The 18,409-nt window shown below is 52.0% G+C and overlaps 2 protein-coding genes across 2 annotated transcripts; both read right to left on the minus strand.

The window, feature by feature from the left end:
• Positions 1–2,091: 2,091 nt before the first annotated feature.
• Pnma6a (PNMA family member 6A) lies at positions 2,092–4,453 on the minus strand. Its single transcript, XM_051178260.1, has one exon. It carries the CDS (start codon positions 4,387–4,389, stop codon positions 3,097–3,099), a length of 1,293 nt encoding a protein of 430 aa, XP_051034217.1. The 5' UTR covers positions 4,390–4,453; the 3' UTR covers positions 2,092–3,096.
• A 4,322-nt stretch (positions 4,454–8,775) lies between these two features.
• On the minus strand, positions 8,776–11,162 carry LOC127217324 (PWWP domain-containing DNA repair factor 3B-like). Its single transcript, XM_051178274.1, is given in 4 exon segments — positions 8,776–9,611; positions 9,613–10,159; positions 10,241–10,712; positions 10,715–11,162. Coding segments are annotated over 4 exon segments (2,088 nt in total). The 5' UTR covers positions 11,010–11,162; the 3' UTR covers positions 8,776–8,837.
• Between the last annotated feature and the right edge of the window lie 7,247 nt (positions 11,163–18,409).

Consider the following 18,409-nt stretch of genomic DNA (forward strand, 5'->3'; position numbering starts at 1 on the left):
ATTTTCATATATTGTGATCATATCCTTCCCCTTCCCCAACTCTTCCCTGCTTCATTCCCCCCACCTCTCTTTAAAAAAAATCAAAACCCAAACCCAAGCAAACAAACAAAAACAATAAAAAAGACCACAGAGTCTGTTTTGTATTGCCATTTACTCTTGAACATGGGGCCTGCCCTACAGTGGAATTGATATACCCACTGTTACTCCATTAATTAATGAAAACTTATTTTCCCTTTCCCAGCATGTATTGTTTGCAAATAGCTTCTTGGTTAGGAGGTGGGACTTTATACATTCTTTACTATCTCTGTCCTAAGTTTGCCTGGCTTGAATTTGTGCAGGTCTTGTGCATGCTGTCACAGTCCTTGTGAGTTTGTGTGTGCATCAGCTCTACTCTGTTGTGTTTTTAATAGTAGCTACCCAACTTATCTGGAGTAGTCTCACATTGTGCTTTTGGTTTGCATTTCATTAATTCGTGGTGGTAATGAGCACATTTTAATATACTTGTTGGCTGTGCTATCTACTGAGCGCTTTTGTCCAGTTTTAAATCAGATTATTTGGGAATTCTTGTTTGCTTGCCTACTTTTTGTTATTGAGCTCTACTAATTCATTGATATTTGAGATATTAAACCTCCCATGAAGTTTAAAGTTCACAAATGTTTTCCCCCAATCCAAAGATGTTGATTTTATTTCCTTTTTCTATGAATAACATTTATAGTTTGAGGAAATCTTGTATGTTTTTGCTGCCTAAAGGTTTGATGTGATAACTAAAAAATGCTCTCAGAACAATGTCTGGGTCAAAAATCCTTTCTTCAACATATACATGAGTCGTTTCCTGAGTACTATTTGCTGAAAAGACCATACGTTCCCCAACTGTGGTATTTTGGGGGCACCTTCCCCTATAAATCAGTTTTCTGTGGGTGTGTTTCTGTGGGGTAGTTTCTTGTCTCTTTTTCCCATCCCATTGATACCCACCTCGATGTCAATGCCATACTTGTGTTCATTGGTTTGTTTGTTTGAGATAGATTCTCTTTATGTAGCTCTGGCTGTACACCAGCCTTGCCTTGAAATCAGATATCTTCCTGCCTCTTACTCCCAGTGATCTAATTATAAGTGTTTGTCACCATTCCTGGCCACTGCATTCTTTTGATCATTATATCTGTGTAATATATGATGAAATCAGAAAGCCTAATGCCTTCAATTTTGGTTTTCTCCTTCAGGAGAACTGTGACAATTTACAGCCTTTTGTGGCTCCACTGACTTTTTTTTCTTTTTTTGATGTTTTAGTGAAAAAAAGAATGGCATTTGAGTTCTGTGGGAATGATTTCCTAACTGAAACATCTAGCAGTTAGACATATTGGGGCCAAGGGCCTTGATTGCTTCCCCATAGCCTCACTTGAGCACATAACTGATTCATCCCTATCTCCTGTTATTTTCCCCACTGAAAGGCAGATAAACACTGCCCCCCACACCAGTGTGGTGATATTTTATTTATGATCCAATAAAGCTTGCCTAAAGAACAGAAAGACAAAGTGGCCAGCCACTAGAGAGTTCTCACCTCTACCAAGGCTCAGATCAAAGCTGGGTGATCCTGTTCTGAGAGTGACTGCAGACTTCTATGCTCTCCACCAAACCTCAAACTGCACTACTCCTATCTCCTGCTTTATAGTCCACTCTAGTGCTCGGATTAGAGGCCTGTCATGCTATGATCAAAGGTGTGAGCTCTTTCTCTTTTGCACTGATTCACTCTCATGTAGCATAGGGTGGACTTGAACTCATGGAGATCCATCTGCCTCTTTCTCCCAGATGTGGCCACCACTGTCTGTCATCTATGTCTAACTAGTGGCTTAGCTCTGCACTCTGATCTTCAGGTAAGCTTTATTAAGTCATAAACAAAATAGCACCACATACGAGCCACTGGTCAGCCTGCTCTTATCAACCCAAGCCCCCACCCCTCTCACAGCCCTTCATGTTCCTGCCCTGCATATATGCCAACCTTGCTCCAGCCCAGCCCAAGCCCAGAAAGACAGGATGCAAGTATAACACCCATGAAATTTATTGAACAGACACATTTACTGAAGCCATTAAAAGCAAGGGGATGACAACACAGACATTCCCAGTAGCTGCTGGAGGCACAGGTACAACCTCATCCCATTGTGTGATTCATGGGGAAGGACCTCATCTGCTTGCCTCGCTGAGGTCTACATCCCTCAGCTTCCTTTCCAGGGACCCCTGATATGCCTCTTTCCAGATGGCATCTGACAATGTTCTCTCTTTTTAGGGGGACTCTAGAAGAATCACTCATTGCAGGGTGATCCTGAATTATTCTGGCATAATACAGTCACTGAACACTGGGAAGCACAGAAAGGAACATTTCACCAAAGTGAGGAACTAGTGTCACAAGTAACAACAAGAGTGGATCATTAAATCTTGGTTCTCAGATCCCACCCATCCTTAGTCCAGGTCTTCATGCCCACCCCAGGTTGAAATCAGCCACAAGATGAGCATCAGTCAGTCCCTGATTGTAATCATATATCCCTTTGGCTGGTTCCAAGGACTTGGCTTGGAATCTTTGTGGAGGACCTTTTCAGGTAAGAACACACCCATCTGCAGGGAACAAGCAGCAAGTGGCTGACCTGCAAGTATATCAAGAAAGCTGACCAGAAATACACAACATGAGTTAGGAGCAGAGCAAATGGGGCCTTGGCTGGCATGGAAGTTCACAGCACAAGCTGGGCTATAGTGATGACTAGCTAGGTGGGTTAGGGCTTCTGCCCATCTGGGTTTGGTACACTTTGCCTAGGGTGTTATGGATGGGAGAGCTAGTATGAAAGTGCATACTCAATAACTCGGTCACTGTGAACAGTATAGGTAAGGATGAGATTCCCAAGGCAGTGTCATAAACCTGTCTGGGTATGCTGACTGGTTAGAAGAGCAGGGCAATCAGAATCCTTATAATATAGACTCTTTCTCCCTAATATCTTCCAGGCCAGGGGGTATAGCAGATATCTGTAAGCCCTCTCCTCTACGCTGGGGCTGATCCTTCATTAATAGTTCTAGGCTGGTACAGGATGGGGCCTCTGCCTTATCTTCTCCTGCCTAGGCAAGGCTGCCCAGCACCCAGCCAGGTCCCCCTGGGCACTCTCTAGGAGAACTGCCCATCTGAGCTGGGGTGGGAGCCCCAGGGGACTCATCAGGTCCTGCATGTCTTGGCTCTACAGAGCCGTGTTCTGGGTTATGGTTTTCTATCTCTTCTTCAACCTCATCCTCTGCCTGTTCCACCACATCATCTTCCTCCTTTTCCACATTCTCATCTTCTGCCTTAGCAATGGCTCTGCCATCAGCCTGGTCAAGAGGCAGATCATCAACTTCATCCAACACCTGTGCTCCAATGTTGCTGGCTAGTCTTGCCTCCCATACCTCAGACTCCCGTATAAGCCCCAACAACTCGAGGAAAGTTGGAGATCTCCCAGTCATTGTCAGCCTCCTCAGAGCTTCAACCAGTGGCTCAGACAGTTTAGCCCTGGTGAGCACCTGCCTCAAGCGGACATCATCAGTGGAGGTTTTCTCCAGAGCCCCCTTCTGGACAGCTTTCTGCAGCAGCACTTCTAGCCTCAACACAAAGGCAGAGAGCTGCTCATCTGACTGCTGTTGAGCAGTCAGACACTTCATTCGGATGGTGGCCTGAGACTCTTTGTCTCCAAATACCTGGGTCAGGGCCCCTAGGCAGTCTTCTGCAGTCTTTTCTGGATTCTCTGCTAACAGCTCATGTACAAGGTACAGAGCAGTCCCTCGCAAGCCCTCCAGCAATCGTCTCCTCTTTTCCCTTTCTGGGACACTTCGCCATACCTGAAACATGTCAGTTGTGTGTTGTAGCCAGGCCTCAAAGTATTCTTCCCCAGGGGCTGGCTGAACCATCCCAGAAAACACACCCAAACGCTGGTACCGCAACGTCTCCACCCAGGGCTGAACTGCCTGACTAACTGACTGGAGCCTGCACATTCTGTCCAACTCCAGACCCAGGGCTCCAGGCACACTGTCCACCGTCAGCCCCTGTTGCTCCAAGAAGTGGAAAACATGGCCAAGAAGCTCTTCACTAGAGCAACGGGGCACAAAGACAACGTTCCAGGGACCCCCAGTGCCTAAGATTTCCCTTGGGACCAAAGCATAGTTGACTTCACGGTCAAGCTCAACCAGAGCTGCAGTGGCATTATCCTCCTCACGAAATACTTTACCCAGCACAGTAAAGTGGCCCATGGGCCTCAGGGCAGCCTCCAGGGACTGTTGGAATTCAGCTTCACTGCAGTCCTCCGGGATGCCCAAGATAAGTAGGCCCTTACGAGCACTGACACCCATCCACCTGCACCAATCCTGTAGCATCTCCACCGCCATAGCCTGAAATTTTTCCAAGGCTCACACGAGGGCCAGAAGCAGGTTAGATTGTGACAGGGCTCACTTAGGGAGATCAGCCTAGATCTCCACAGCCTGTAAACAAAAACAGGGAAAGAGGAGGTTAATGTCCACACACCCCCACCCCTGCCCCTTTTCATCCACTATCCCTAGAGCAAAGGTTCTCAATCTGTGGGTCTCAACCCTTCGGGGTCAAAAGACTTTTTACCGGGGTCTCCTAAAACTACTGGGAAACACAGATGGTTGCATTATGATTCATAACAGCAGTAAAATTACAGGTATGAAGTAGCAATGAAAATAATTTTATGGTCCAGGATCAATGTAGCATTAGGCATGTTGAGAACCACTGCCTTAGACAAGGGTTGTGCATCCCATCCCATGCCTCAGGCACAGGCTTTCCCCAGCCTAGTGCCTTCCTGCAGTCCAGCTCAGGCAGGCCTGCGGGTTGGGGCGGGGTTTGTCAGGGCTAGTAGTACCCGCCCAGGATTTGGTACCTCCTAGGAGCAGGATCCTTCTTTGTTCAGTCCCACAGCAAGGATTCCCGGGCTGTTCTCCGTTCTCTCGCCAGCCAGCTCCTTTGCTCTCTCTAGCCGTATCGCTGCTCTGTCAGGAAAAACAGTCCAGGCACACGCTTAAAGCTGCTCTCTCTGCAGTGCAGACTCCGGGTGGGCGGTGATGTGGTAGCCAAGGAGCACAGACCTCCTATGTTCTTTTCACGTAGAACAATGTCCAGGCACACGCTTAAGCTGCTCTGTCTGCAGTGCAGACTCCGGGCGGGCGGTGATGTGGTGGCCAAGGAGCACAGACCCCCCTATGTTCTCCAGGAGCTGGCCAGTTAAGTCATTGGCTCAGAATGGTCACGAGACAAGGCTGTTGCCTAGCTCTTGGCAACCTGAGGCCTCATGGGAGTCTCACTGGGCTGGCTTCTAGTGACATCACCTGATGATGATCCCTCCCCCACCACACATCTATGCCTCTGGCACAGGGGACACAGAGTGCTCAGGTGTCTCCACAGAAGGGCACCAGAAAGCTATGGTGCCCCCTCCAGCTCTGTCTCCTGATCAAGGCTAGGGAGCAGGTGCTCTGAGGATTTTAACCCTGATGAGTTCCTATGTGGACCTAGTCCAGTGACAGAGCTGGGCAAGCAGCCCCTGGGCTAGGTAGAGCCTCAGAAAAGGATGGATACTACATGAGCTCACAGACGCCTTTGCACCACTCCCTACAGAGCATGCACTATCTGGATGATGCCCACCCCAGGGGAAGGGGCTGCCCTTGGTGCCAGAGGCTAGTTTATAGGAGAATGGTCCAGGATCAGGCATGCTTTTCCTGCTGTATATACAGGTTCTTGAAAAGCTGCTTTTGAGATTGGAAGCCCAAACCCTTGGACTTGTATCTCACTGTCTTTGGGTCAGTCCCTACCCCTTCTAGTCACAGAAAACTTCAGAGTTTCTGGGAAATGTGCTTAAATTCATGTAGAAAGCACTGTGATGACAGTGAGATGCTCAATGTTTTCCTGTCAATGTCCTTCTAGGCTCTGGGTCATAACTTTCTTGGTGCTGAGTGGCACCAGAAGCCTCTCTATGTTTACCATCAGTTGTCTTCCATCAGTCAGCCCCCACCTAAGTTTCTGCTGCCTGGACTAGGCATCCCCTCAGAGCTGTACTACCCTGACTCAAAACAGAGTTTCAGGCCCTGCCAGTTTTATCACTTTCTCTCCAATCATCAAGAGTTCAGGGGCACATGCACAATATCTGTCTGCCAGTGAGAGGGCAAGCAGGTCCACAGAAGGTCATACCTCTCTTGGTCTCCCTTTTCTTTGTTTGGGCACCATACTTTTAGTATGGGTAAAACTTTCCCAGGATGGTATCCATTTCACTCATACTGATTTGGCTCATTGTTGGGGACTTTAATTAGGTTATTGTCATGTTGGACTGGACTGTCTTAGACAGTACTGCCTTCTGAATCCTACCTGCTTTCCTGAACCTCTGGCAGTGACTCTGGGGTATATACCAGAAAGTGGCCTTGCTGAAACTTGGGCTGAATCCAAGAAGGCATCCATTAATACATCATCTGCTATTAGTGGGACAACCAATGTTCTCTCCCATTAGCAGTGTGGTAGTGCTTGCCTGTGTCCTACAACCCAAGCAGCCTTTCAACCTTGTCCATCGGACATCCTAAGGGGCAAATTAACACCAGATGCATCAATATGTTCTTGGCATTTCCTTAATAGGTTATGATATACATTTTCTTACAATTTCATCTTCCACTCCTGGTCCATGTTCTGTGAATCTCTTTTGTCCCTTCCTCATGCCTAGCCCCATCCTACACACAGATCTTTGACCCATTTTCAGGAGAAAGTTTCTAGCCTCAAATCTGAAGGCACCCTCATTGTGTACACTATTGCCCTAAACTATTGCCCTAAACAGGTTACATTCAACTTGATCTCATACTTGGTGTTCAGCCTGTCATGTATGGTTCTCTTTCTTGTCCTTGTGATTCCTACTGTATATTAACTGCTTTGGGAAAAAAAGAGAATTGTAAGGCTTCTGTTACAACCCTAATTTCTCATTTGGCCTAAAGTACCTAATTCCTGCCTAACTCAGTCTCCAGGACCCAAACTGCCTGTTCTCCTGCAGGCCAGTTACTGCTGTTAATGTCTGATGTGAATTTCTGTGTACTGAAATTGTCTGTTTGACCTGTCATGGCTCATACAATAAATACCCTGTCTTCTTTTTTGGTTTGGGTGTAATTTTCCCAGGGTCTTTACTCAGAGAAGGCACTCCATTGAGAATATAAATATGCAGGATGATCTAGCATTACCAGCTGGCCAAGGTTTTAGACTTGCCTCTTCTGTCTCTCTTTCCCTCCCTTCCCTCTCTCCAAGTGCGTATTTTGCTTCTTTACAGGCCCACTTTCCGCCTTCTATACCAGGGCAAGGGTTGTGATACCTCAGCAGTATTTCCATTATCCCTTGTCTATATCCAGTGTATCTATCTCTCAGCAGTTGGTAGCTTTTCCTTTTGTAGCCTTTCCTTTCTTGGCTTCTGGAACCCCTCTTCCTGTATTTGAACTGAACTCCTGCCTTTCAGTTGAAATTATACTTCTACCTCTCCCACCTTCTTCTCCTCTTCCTATTCCTTTGTTAGAACTTGGACATGCTTTCCAAAGATGTTCTGTGGTGGTAATAATACCTTCTCCAGCTCTGACAATATGCATCACAGTGCATATTTGGATGCCCCTCAGACATTTAAAAATTCAGATATATCAACTAGGGTGCTTAAAGCACTTTTGCATGCCTATTCTTTCGCTGGGCTTACCTCTTTTTACAAAAGACTGACTACTATTAGATGACTTGAGCACAGGAGGCAGGAAACTTACTCCCTGTTGCTTTGTTTCTTACATCTAAATCCCTCCCACCACTAGAGGCAACCAGTTGAGGTCTGAGATTGCCATTCTTATCCATAAATCCTAGCCTGGTGTCCTGCTCTTCATGCCTGTAATCAGATAACTCTACATTTCATCATACTAATTAGTAGTATTATTTATATGTCATCAAAGATAAACCATGGGTCCCTGCTTTTGACTATTAAGGACTCTATCTTGGAAAGCCAGCAGGTGCCATTACCAAAAGGAGTCGTGTAGGATCAGGCTACATAGGAAGCTGATGGTATCTGTGTTCTGAGTTGTAACAACCAATAGTATACACACACACACACACACACACACACACACACACACACACACACAAGGAAACACATGTCACATGTTCACTCTCTCTCTCTCTAACACACACACATACAAAACACACACCCACACACATTCTGAGAGAGACAGAGAGACAGAGAGAAAGAGAGATTCCTTTGAAATCATGCTATCTCCAGGGTCAGAACGTTTCCAACCCTTTCTTTGGCTGCGAAGCACACATCTATCTGTTCCTCTCCTTCAGCATTGTGAGTGGGCAAAACACGAGGTAGTGGAGAAAGCAGTGTAGCTGGACCCCACCCATAGCACCCTAGAGAGGACAGGGAGTATGGGTGCAGGCGGAGACACAGTGTCATCAGGGACCTGGCGTGCTGTCTGGGTGCGTGGGGTCCATGCTTCGAGTGCAAGGCTGTGTGTGCATAGCTAGCTAATGCTCCAGCCCTGGCTGGTGACGGTCCAGAGAGGCACCGCCACGCCACGGGGCGTCTCTGGACTTGGGCACAGGCCAAAGAAGGCTAGGCCTGGCCCGAAACTAGCAGGAAGCGTCAAACCGGTGGAGACATCTGCACCGTCAGCCAAGCACTGACGTGAACATTTATTTGGGGGCGGGGAGGGGGAAGCAACGCAGTATGCCTGCCGTGAGGATCTTTCAAGCCCCACAGTCTCCCAGGTGGTCCTCTTTTGGAGGTGGAGCTGCAGGGGCGATGGCTGGAAGGACGAAGCTCCCTCTAAGGAATGGTTAAAGAGGGGTCCCTGGCAGCACCTATCCTGGCTGCTGACCTCTTCCGGGCCGCCTTTAGGATGGTCTTATCAAAGAGCTCTTTCTCACGATGGTGCACGGGTGGGCCACGCAGGTACTTCTCCTCCGCCTCCTTGTAGCTGAGCTCCTCCAGGGCAGCGATGGAGCAGATGATTGCTTCTGGAAGAAGGACCTCCATGGTGAATCGGACTTTGTCTCCTCTTGCCAACGCGAGCAGGGCCTCGTCTGCTTCCTTGGATATTTCTTGCAAGTGTCTGGCTACGAGATGCAGCTGGTCCTCATCCTCCAGGTAGGTCTCAATGCAGTAGACTTCCCTCTTGAATCGCCAAAGGTTGTCCAGCCACCTGGACGGTTTCCTGCCCTTTACGATGTCCAGCAGGTGCTGGTCTGCCCCCTTTCTCTTCACGATGAAGTCTACGAGCTTCTGGTTGGCTCTGTCCCAAGCGGCCCTCATGCGGTCTGGCAAGAGTTTCTTGCGGGGCCCCTTCCCACCCAGGGCGGTCTCCTCCTCCCAATCTTCCAAGTCGGCATAGCTCACCTTGGGGAAGTCAATGTGCAGGTCGCCCTCTTGGATGGCTCTCCTTAGCGGGTAACTGGCTCGGGCGGTGTAGTAGTCCATAAAGGAGCCCAGGAAGGAGCCACAGGCGAGGCCCTCTCTGTAGTGGTCGATCACTGAGAGGCACCAGTCGATGCCCTGGCCGTACACTCTGCTGGCTCTCCTCAGGAGCGCTGATTTCTCCCCCACAGTCCAGGTGCTTCAGCTTGCGTAGAGGGACTGGGACACCCCTGTGCTCCAACTGCATGTTGCCCTCGATCAACAGCACCCTCGCCATCTTGTCGTTTTTGCTGACGCTCTTGACCACCGCCGGCCAGAAAGGAAGGTCCTGGAATTTGAACCAGACCAGCATCCCACGTTCGATGGTATTTGGCCCCAGGGCAGAAGCCACGTTGGTGCCTTGGCAGACTTTCTGCACTCCGGCCACCCTCCTCTTGACCCTGGTGCTAGTCGCCTTTGAGCGCACTCTATTCTCCTGTTGTGGGAGCATGCAATGTGCGCACAGCACATGGAACTTCCTTTTCCTGCTAGCAATGCGGAGCGATCTTCGCAGCCTCGGGATGGGAGGCGTGCAGGCTGCCGATGCCCCCTTTGAGTCTGGCTTTGGGGTCTCGGAGCCGGGGTCCTGCTTGTTCTCTGGGAGGGAGGTCTTCCTCTGGGCTCCAATAGCCCCGATCTCCAGGCCGCCACACCGTACTTGTTGCTGGAGAGCTCTGGGCGAGGTAGAGGCCTGCCTCGGTGGTGGTGGTGGTGGTGGTGGTGGTGGTGGTGGTGGTGGTGGTGGTGGTGGTGGTGGTGGTGGTGGTGGTGGTGGCAGCAGCGGCCCAGAGGCAGCCTGCTGCTGTTTTTTAGCCCGGCCCCCCCTCCGAGAGGCTGGGGCCCTCAGAGACCTGAGCTTGGATGGGCTCAGCTTTCTCTTGCCCTGATTATCGCCAGCATTTCCTGCTGGTGGCTTGCAGGAACTTGGCCACACTCTAGTGCCTCTTAACAAGTTCCCTCGCATTTCAAAGTGAGGAGGCCCAACAGCAGTGTGCACCTGGGCTCTGCCCCCTTGCACTGCAAGCTCATTCTGTGAGCCCTTCAACACAGGCCCCAGGCGGCCCCGGCCCCGGCCCCGGCCCCGCTTCCTGGGACTCCTGAGGGAGAGCCCCTGGCCTTTCTGGTTGTGGTCTTGGAGGTGCAGGCGCTGGCCTGAGCTGGAGCTGGCCTGCTCTTTTGGAACCTTCAGAGTCGCTGTGCTGGTTCTTCGGCCACCTGCCCTTCTTCCTTGATGCAAGCCGGTTCCTCGCCCAGAACATCCAGAGCCGCCTTGAGGGCTCTTCTGTATGCCCTGGTCTGCCCTGGCGAGCCACTGCCCTGTGACTCCTTCCCGGCCAAGGAGGCGATGGTTACGACTTCAGACTTGCTTAGGGGCTTCACCTCTGTGCTCCTCACTCTTGTCTTCTCACCCACAGGCAGAATCTGGACCTCCAGGAAAGATGCCCCTCTCCTCCTACTGTGGGCTGTGGTCCTGGGTCTGGATAACACCCTTGCAGGCCACAGCTGGCCCTTCCAGCCACAGAGCACATACTCTGCAGAGTCCATGGTGAACGGGTCTCTGGAGCTGCGCTGATCAGGACAGGGTGGCTCCCTTGGTTGTGGTGGGGCACACTGTGACTGCTGGTCTTCTGTGGTCTGGTTACCCTGCCGGCAGTGCTACCCTCCCTCCGGAATCTGGTAGACAAGCTTGGACTGACGTCCTCGCTCAGGGCTCAGGGCGACGTGGACGTGGGCGTATCCTGTAGCGTGGGAGAGGGAAGCAGAGCTGCACCAGGAGGGAAGTAGCCTCCAGTGGACACAGAAGCAATAGCTCAATGAGGTGAGGAGAGAGAAAGCAAGGGAGTAACCAAGTCTGTTCTACAGAGGTGAGGATGCATGTGGGAGAAGACATGGAAGGATCCAGACAGAGCACGTGTGCAATAGACGGTTCCACCACCAGGAGGCTGGGGTGGTGAACTCACTTGCTCCTGGAGAGGCGAGTGGCTTTACAAGGCCCGTGTGCTTTCTTGCCCATCCTGTACCCCTGGGCTCCCTGGGATTATCTCGGGGAGTGGGGGAGCCTCATTGTTCTCTTTCCTAGGGAGCTAATCCCACCTTGCCCCACCCCAGGAAGCCTGTGGACACCTAGTGCGCCTGTGCCTTCCACACCAGGGAGACAGATGCCAGGCTGAGGAGCAAGTGTGTGGGGAAATCTTCATGGAGATACACACAGCATGGCTAGTAAGGATGGCGACTGCCACTGTCCTAGCTTCTGGCCTCACACCCCCACCCCCACCCCCACCCCCACCCCGACGCCGACCACAGACCCTCGTATTTGGGTTCAGGTCTCTTGTTCCAAACTCCATCCTGGCCCTCGCCGTGGGATCGGGAGTCTCCGTGGCACAAAGGAAAGCACCTCATTGTGGAGAAATGCTTCCTAACTGGCAGACTCAGGAGTGTCGGACAGAGAGGGACAGGAGAAGTGTCTCCGTTGGAACTGCCCATCCTCCTGCTGCAACCTCAAGTCCGCAGACCCTACACACCCATATCTGTGCGTGATGGTCACTGTTCTACCAACAGATCCCAGGCCACGGGACTCCCCTGCCCACAACCCCGGTGTCCCTAATGTTAACCCACAAAGTCTCAGACAGACAGGAAGTCAAAGCGGCTACTCGATGACCCGGATGCTCACTTGCCCATCGCCAAGCCCAGAAGCCATGCTTGGAATCGGAAGTGGTATCCGATCTCATCTGTAGCACAGCTCTCCTGTTCATGTTCCTCCTCCATGCTCTGCCTCTCCACATAGTTCCTTCCCCATTGTGCTCCTCACTGGAATCTCATCCCTTTCTGATCCTCACTGTGACTGGGCGTGCATCGGGGTCTGCTCCTTTCCTGGCTGCTCTCGCTCGCCTTGGGCCCATGGCTTCCTGTCCGCAGTGTGCATGCCATGCATGCATGCGGAAAGCGAAGCCCACACCTGTCTGACCCTCAAAAGAGGCCCACTGTGCTTGAGTGCCGAGAAGGACCACACACTTTGAAGGACCACAGCACAGAAGAACCATGCAGGCAGGGCTCGTGTGCCACAGATGTTCACCGTTCAGGCCGGGATGCAGGTGGTTCCTGTCACCACGGGGGGCCACCACCAGGCCCAGGGAGGCCGGACACTGCGGACTCTGGGCTCCTGGAGCAGCTTCCTGAGGACACTGCTCTCCTTGGGGACTCCCAAGAAGTTACCCCACATCCCTTCTTTGAGTGTGGGCACACCGAGCTCTCCCTCAGGAACTCCAGGCCTTATCCAAAGGAATTCCCAACTGTACAGAAATACGGGCGGCAAGTGATAGCCACATCCCCTTCCCACCTTCTGTATCTATAAACACCCGGTGGTACGTTCTAGCTCCCGATTCACTGTGCAAATGCTCACCGTCCCTTCTGCCGAATTCCCAGTCAGCTCTTGCTGACTTCAAATCTGATTCCACAGTGCATAAAGTGGCTATCTACATAAAGGACTCTAGGTCTGCTCCGGGCCACACCTGCTCGGTGATGCAATAGCAAATGTGTTCTGCGGAAGTCTGGGGCCCCATTTAGGGATCACCCGCAGAAACCCCTCCTCTGAGGAATCTGTGTGATCTTACAGGGTTGGCCTCCTCTGATCCAGCCCCCTTGGGGTCCTGGGCCACAGCTGTCTCCTGAGGACACGGAGGGAAACACTGGCGCCTCGGGCGCTTCAGGCAGCCTTCTGCTGGACCCTCTTAGCACATGCCCTCCAGCAAGGCTGAACGAGCACCTTCAAGCCCAACTATGCCCCCCACACCCAGGCTCCACGCCTCGGGCACGAGAGAACCCACCCCTCACCCGGTCCCGAGAAACCGCAGATGCCCGAGTTACACGTACAGAGTGCAAGCTTTCCACCCCAGGCAAGCCTTCACGAGCTTCTGATTGCCTCGAGCGTGATGTTCTCAGCCTCACACGCTTCCTGAGTTAGAATACATGCCTGGGAATACCAAGTATGTGTTCAAGCCCACAAGCCGAGGGCATCCACGCAGCACCTGTCACTCAGCCATGAAGAAAGGTGTCTGCGCTTATCATATCAGGCCACAGCCTGCCCAGAGTGCTTATTCCCAGGCCACGTTCTTCCCCAGTGTGTGTGTTCCATCTGTGCATGCCCTAATGCTCCAGGGTGTAGAAAAGTCATTACATTGTCTACAGCCTGCTCAGATTTTGTCAGTAATGCCACCTGCCTCTATCATTGCAGGCATCACCTCCGGTGCAGGAGCTTCAACCATTTACCTTTCCAGTGAAAACAGCACTATGCTCCCCAGAGGCGCATGGAGAAGTGTGCAAGATGGAACCCTGAAAGCTCTGTCTCAGCACATGCTTTGGCCCCGTGTGCGGAAGGCCTTCTGTCAAGGGCTTGCGTGCTTGACAATCCCCGTGTTCGAGGTCTATTCATTCATGTTTTCTGCAGGTTGGGAACTACCACATGGCTCCCCTCCATGTGGTGAATCAGACAGAGGCGGGGCGGGGGGGGCAGGCTGATGGGAGGGTACAAGAAGGGCACAAAGTCTATTGCTCACACACAGGGGCAGAGATATGCAGAGATCCAGATGATGTGCTTGCTGGTGGGTCAGAGAGAAACCCCAGCCGCTCATCCCGTAATGCCCCATCCCGTAATGCCCGGCCAGCTAGCTGATGCTTAACCCATCAGTGAATGGAGTAAAGACTCAGACCCCGACACAAACTAATAGCTGTCTGTCAAGGGAACAAGCTCTGCCCCTTCCTCAGACGTTCATCCCACACTGGTTTGACCTCAGCCTTCCCAGCTGCGATTGGTGACCAGTTTAGAGGCAGCGGTCTTTTTGGAGGCATGTCATGTCAGGTCTCCAGGCCAAGAGACTGGAGTCCTGGGCTTCATCCCTCCGAGGAACCTGGCAGTCGTCGCCCCCCCCCCCATTTACCTCCTCCTTAGATGCCTTCCGGCTCCTCTCTTTCACACAACACGAGCCACGGCTATCTTGGGTAAGGTGCTGTCACACGAACACGGTCTTTTCTGTCAGGAGCTCGCGTGAAAATCATGGGCAAACAGAGACGGGGCATCCATTTATGTGGGTAGGTGATCTACGCTTCAGGGCCTGAAACGACAGAGCTGTCACCAAAGAGGTGTCACCTGAGGACAAAGAGACAGGGCTGGCTGAGCAGCCAGTCCTTGGGGCTTCGCTTCAAACAGTAGTAGTGAGCACCTCTCCTGTCCCATGAAAGAGCAAGCCCGCTCCCGAGGCACACTCACAGGCTCAGCTCACACTCACTCAGGCTGTCTGCAGGCACCTACCTACGCACTTTGTGTGTCTGTCGAGTGGTTCCACCTCTCCAGCCTGAGTATCCTTCGCAAATGTATCTGTAACCAGGAAAGAATGGCTTGTCCCCGTTGTCATGGCAACCACTGTGTCATCAGAAAAAACGTTCTCTCCTAGTAGCCAGTTCTCTGCGGAAATCGGGAAGTACTAATCCACCCAGGAGGCCTACTGTTCACTTACATCTCAGGCACCTAGATCCCCCTCCCCTCCAATTCCCTGCAGCTGCGTGCATGAAAGAAAATGAGCATGCACAAACAGGGTACAGAAGTCGATGCTGCCATGCCAGGGCCCAGGGGACCTTGGCGCAGGGGCTTTGACCACAGAGGGTCTGGGACAAGGCAAGGCAAGGCAAGAGATGACAGGCTTTTGTCTCCCTTCTAATCAATAGAATGAGATAAGGCAGGGGTCAGAGGTGAGAAGGACACCTTTTCAGAATTCCGAAGGCAGGCAGGTTGTTTCTCCAGATGTAAGTAAGTGTTTTAGGTCACTTGGCAGACAACAGGGAAGGCCGTGGACCTGCAGGAATTCAGGTGGCAACAACATCCAGAAAGAGGAAGAAAGGAAGGAAGAAAGAGAGAGAAAGAAAAAAAGAAAGAGAAAGAAAAAGAAAGGTCGAATCTCAAGCAGGAAGGAAAGAGAGCAAACTTCAAATGGCTGGAGGCTTTGGTAACCACAAAACCAGCCCACAAAGGCATATTTCCTCTCTCAGTGCAACACCTCTCAACAAACCGAAACACTGCCATCTATTAGGAAACAAGTACACACACACACACACACACACACACACACACACACACACACACACGAGAGAGAGAGAGGGGGGGGGGGAGAGAGGGAGGGAGGAGGGAGACAAGAGGGGAGAACAGAGAGAGGAGAGGAGGTCATGTTCCTTTAAGCTGCCTCAAGGCATGCCTACTACTCCATGCACTCATCCCTGCATCTAGTAGGATGCTTTCTCATCGCATTGGATGACTCCATTTTGGAAAGTTCACCTCTTCAGGGTTTTTCTACTTTGCTCACAGCACATACATGGATCATTACAGAATATGCCTTTTGCCTGACCATTTTCACTTACAATACTCCCAGCATTCACGGAGGGGTGTGTGTGTGGGGGCACAGTGCATTCCTTCTCGGGGCCGGGTAGTATTGTGTTGTTCTGATTTGCCATGCTCAGTGTATCTCTTTATCATGAGGGGCTAATTTGAGACTTCCCCACTGTGACTAGGGCTGCCATGAGCTTTTGTGTGCCTACATTTGCTCAAATGCTTCTATTCAGGGGATTGGGCCATACCTAGGGGTGGAGTGTATGTGTAATGGGCTGATATGGCATTACCCATTTTGATGAACACAAAGGTGCTGCCCACAGTAGACATAGCATCGAGAACCCCACAGCAGCAAGGCTTTTTGGGAGTCTGCCTATGCTTAAGAGTCCTTCGTAACTTCCATCCTAAATAGTCAAGTAACTGTATGTGGGGTGTGTGTGTGTGTGTGTGTGTGTGTGTGTGTGTGTGTGTGTGAGTGGTGAGTGGTGTGTGTGTGTGGTGTGTGTGTGTTGTGTGTGTGTGTATGGTGTGTGTGTGTGTGAGTGGTGAGTGTTGTATGTGAGTGTATGATGTGTGTGTGTATGGTGTGTGTGTGTGTGTGTGTGTGTGTGTGTGTGTGTGTGTGGTGTGTATGTGTGTGTGAGTAGACTCAACTGCTGTCATTGTATGTCCCTTGCCTTCCCTAAACTCAGATATCATGGGACTTGTGTTCTGAGTCCCCATGCATCACGCATGCCCAGATGATATGGTGTCAAAGCATGGTCATCAGAGATCCAGAGTCCATGGGGGAGGACAGTGGGACCATGGAGTGTCAGAGCCCAAGCTGAACAATACAGTGACAGCCAGGAGTCTCAGTCACTCTTCAGATCAAAGCTCCTGAAGGCCATCAGAAACATGCTGGAAGGCTGCAAATGCGAGGCACGGGACTGTACCCCGGGCAGGGGACTAGAGACCTCCTGTTCCTGCCTCTTGTGTACTTTTGAGGTCGTCGTCACTGGACACCTGGGCCCTCCAGAGAAGCAGCCATGAGTGATATTTGACAGGAGGGGCTTACTGGGGCCCGATGCACATGCGCAGACACAGGCCCGAGTCAAGCCCCAAGTTACACCCGTATGGTTGCTGGGTGGGTGTCCTTTTAGGAGCACCTACCTATAGCTAGTCTCATGCATGCTTGCCTGCTTTTGTAGAGAGGCCATTGCCCTTAGTTTCCAGAAGTGAGGAGTAACCCTGGCAAAGGAGGGTCTCTGGTGACTCTCACGAAGCCTGTCTATAGGTGAGTGAGTGACTAGGTGTTAGGGCCCATGAGGTGATGTCATGGGCCTCGCTTTCACCCTGGAGTGGTCAAGTCCCGGAAGGGCTGCCTGGGCAAGCTTTGTGAAGGTGCCAGGGACCCCAAGGATTGGGCAGGACAGCGCGCGTGCTCCTGCAGAGACTAGGGACCTTCCACATGGCCCTTTCAGTCCCCTTCGGGTACTCCCCCGATTCTGCACAGATCTATACTTCTACAAGTTGGAGCATTTCCAACGGGGAGCACAGATGTTCCGGGCACTTTGAGCTCCTCCTAGGTGAGTTGGGAGCTTGTGCATGCACAGCCGAAAGCTCCAAGCCAAGTATGCGTGATTACTTACGGGGTGGGCCTCAAGGCCGCCAGGCTCACAAAGGCAGATGTGGTTTTCCACAGAGGTATGCAACACTTTGTGGAAGTGAGGCATCCCTGCCACGCCCCTCCGGGGGACCAAGAGGGGTCTCGGGATTGTGGTGAGCTGTGTCCCTGTAGGTGAGTGCCTAGGTATTAGGACCCAGGATAATACCTGAGGTGAAGTCGTCTGTCCCTCCGTCCGTCCGTCCCTCCCTCCCTCAGTCCCTCTGTCCATCCTCCCATCTGTCCCTTCCTCCTTCCGTCCGTCCCTCCCTCAGTCTGTCTGTCCATCCTCCCATCTGTCCCTCTGTCTGTCCCTCCCTCAGTCCCTCTGTCCATCCACCCATCTGTCCCTCCGTCCCTCCATCCCTCCCTCCCCTCCTTCTGTCCGTCCCTCCCTCAGTCTGTGTGTCCATCCTCACATCTGTCCCTCCATCCGTCCGTTCGTTCCCTCCCTCAGTCTGTCTGTCCATCCTCCCATCTGTCCCTCGGTCCCTCCGTCCTGCCTTCCGTCCATCCTTCTGTCCGTCCGTCCTTCCGTCCGCAGCCCGAGTTCCACAGTGGAGTGGGGAGGCCCGGAAGGGCCGCGTGGGAAAGCTTGCATAGGAAGCAGGGACGGAGAAGAGTGGGCAGGACAGCACGGCAAGTGTGCTCGCCGCAGGACTAGGCACCTGCCCCGTGGCGCTCTCTGAAGTCTTTGGGCACAGGAGACGTTTATCCGGGCCCACACGTGCACACTAGGACCAAGTAAAACAGGAGAGTGGGTGTTTCAGGTCCTCCCAGGCTTTGAAGTGCAACTTTCCCTCCGGGCGTGCGTGATCATCGCGGCTGGGCTTAGGCAAGGAAAGGGACCGCACAGGGGCTCGCGTGCGCCCCCGCTTCTCCGCGGCCCCTCCTATTTCCCGGAAGGAGGACCAACTAATGGGACCCCTG

The sequence above is a fragment of the Phodopus roborovskii genome, unplaced genomic scaffold, assembly GCF_943737965.1.
Source record: "Phodopus roborovskii unplaced genomic scaffold, PHOROB, whole genome shotgun sequence".
NCBI lineage: Eukaryota > Metazoa > Chordata > Mammalia > Rodentia > Cricetidae > Phodopus > Phodopus roborovskii.

Excerpts from the sequence above, each read along its gene's own strand:
- Pnma6a (XM_051178260.1), bottom strand. The coding sequence starts at position 4,389 with ATGGCGGTGGAGATGCTACAGGATTGGTGCAGGTGGATGGGTGTCAGT.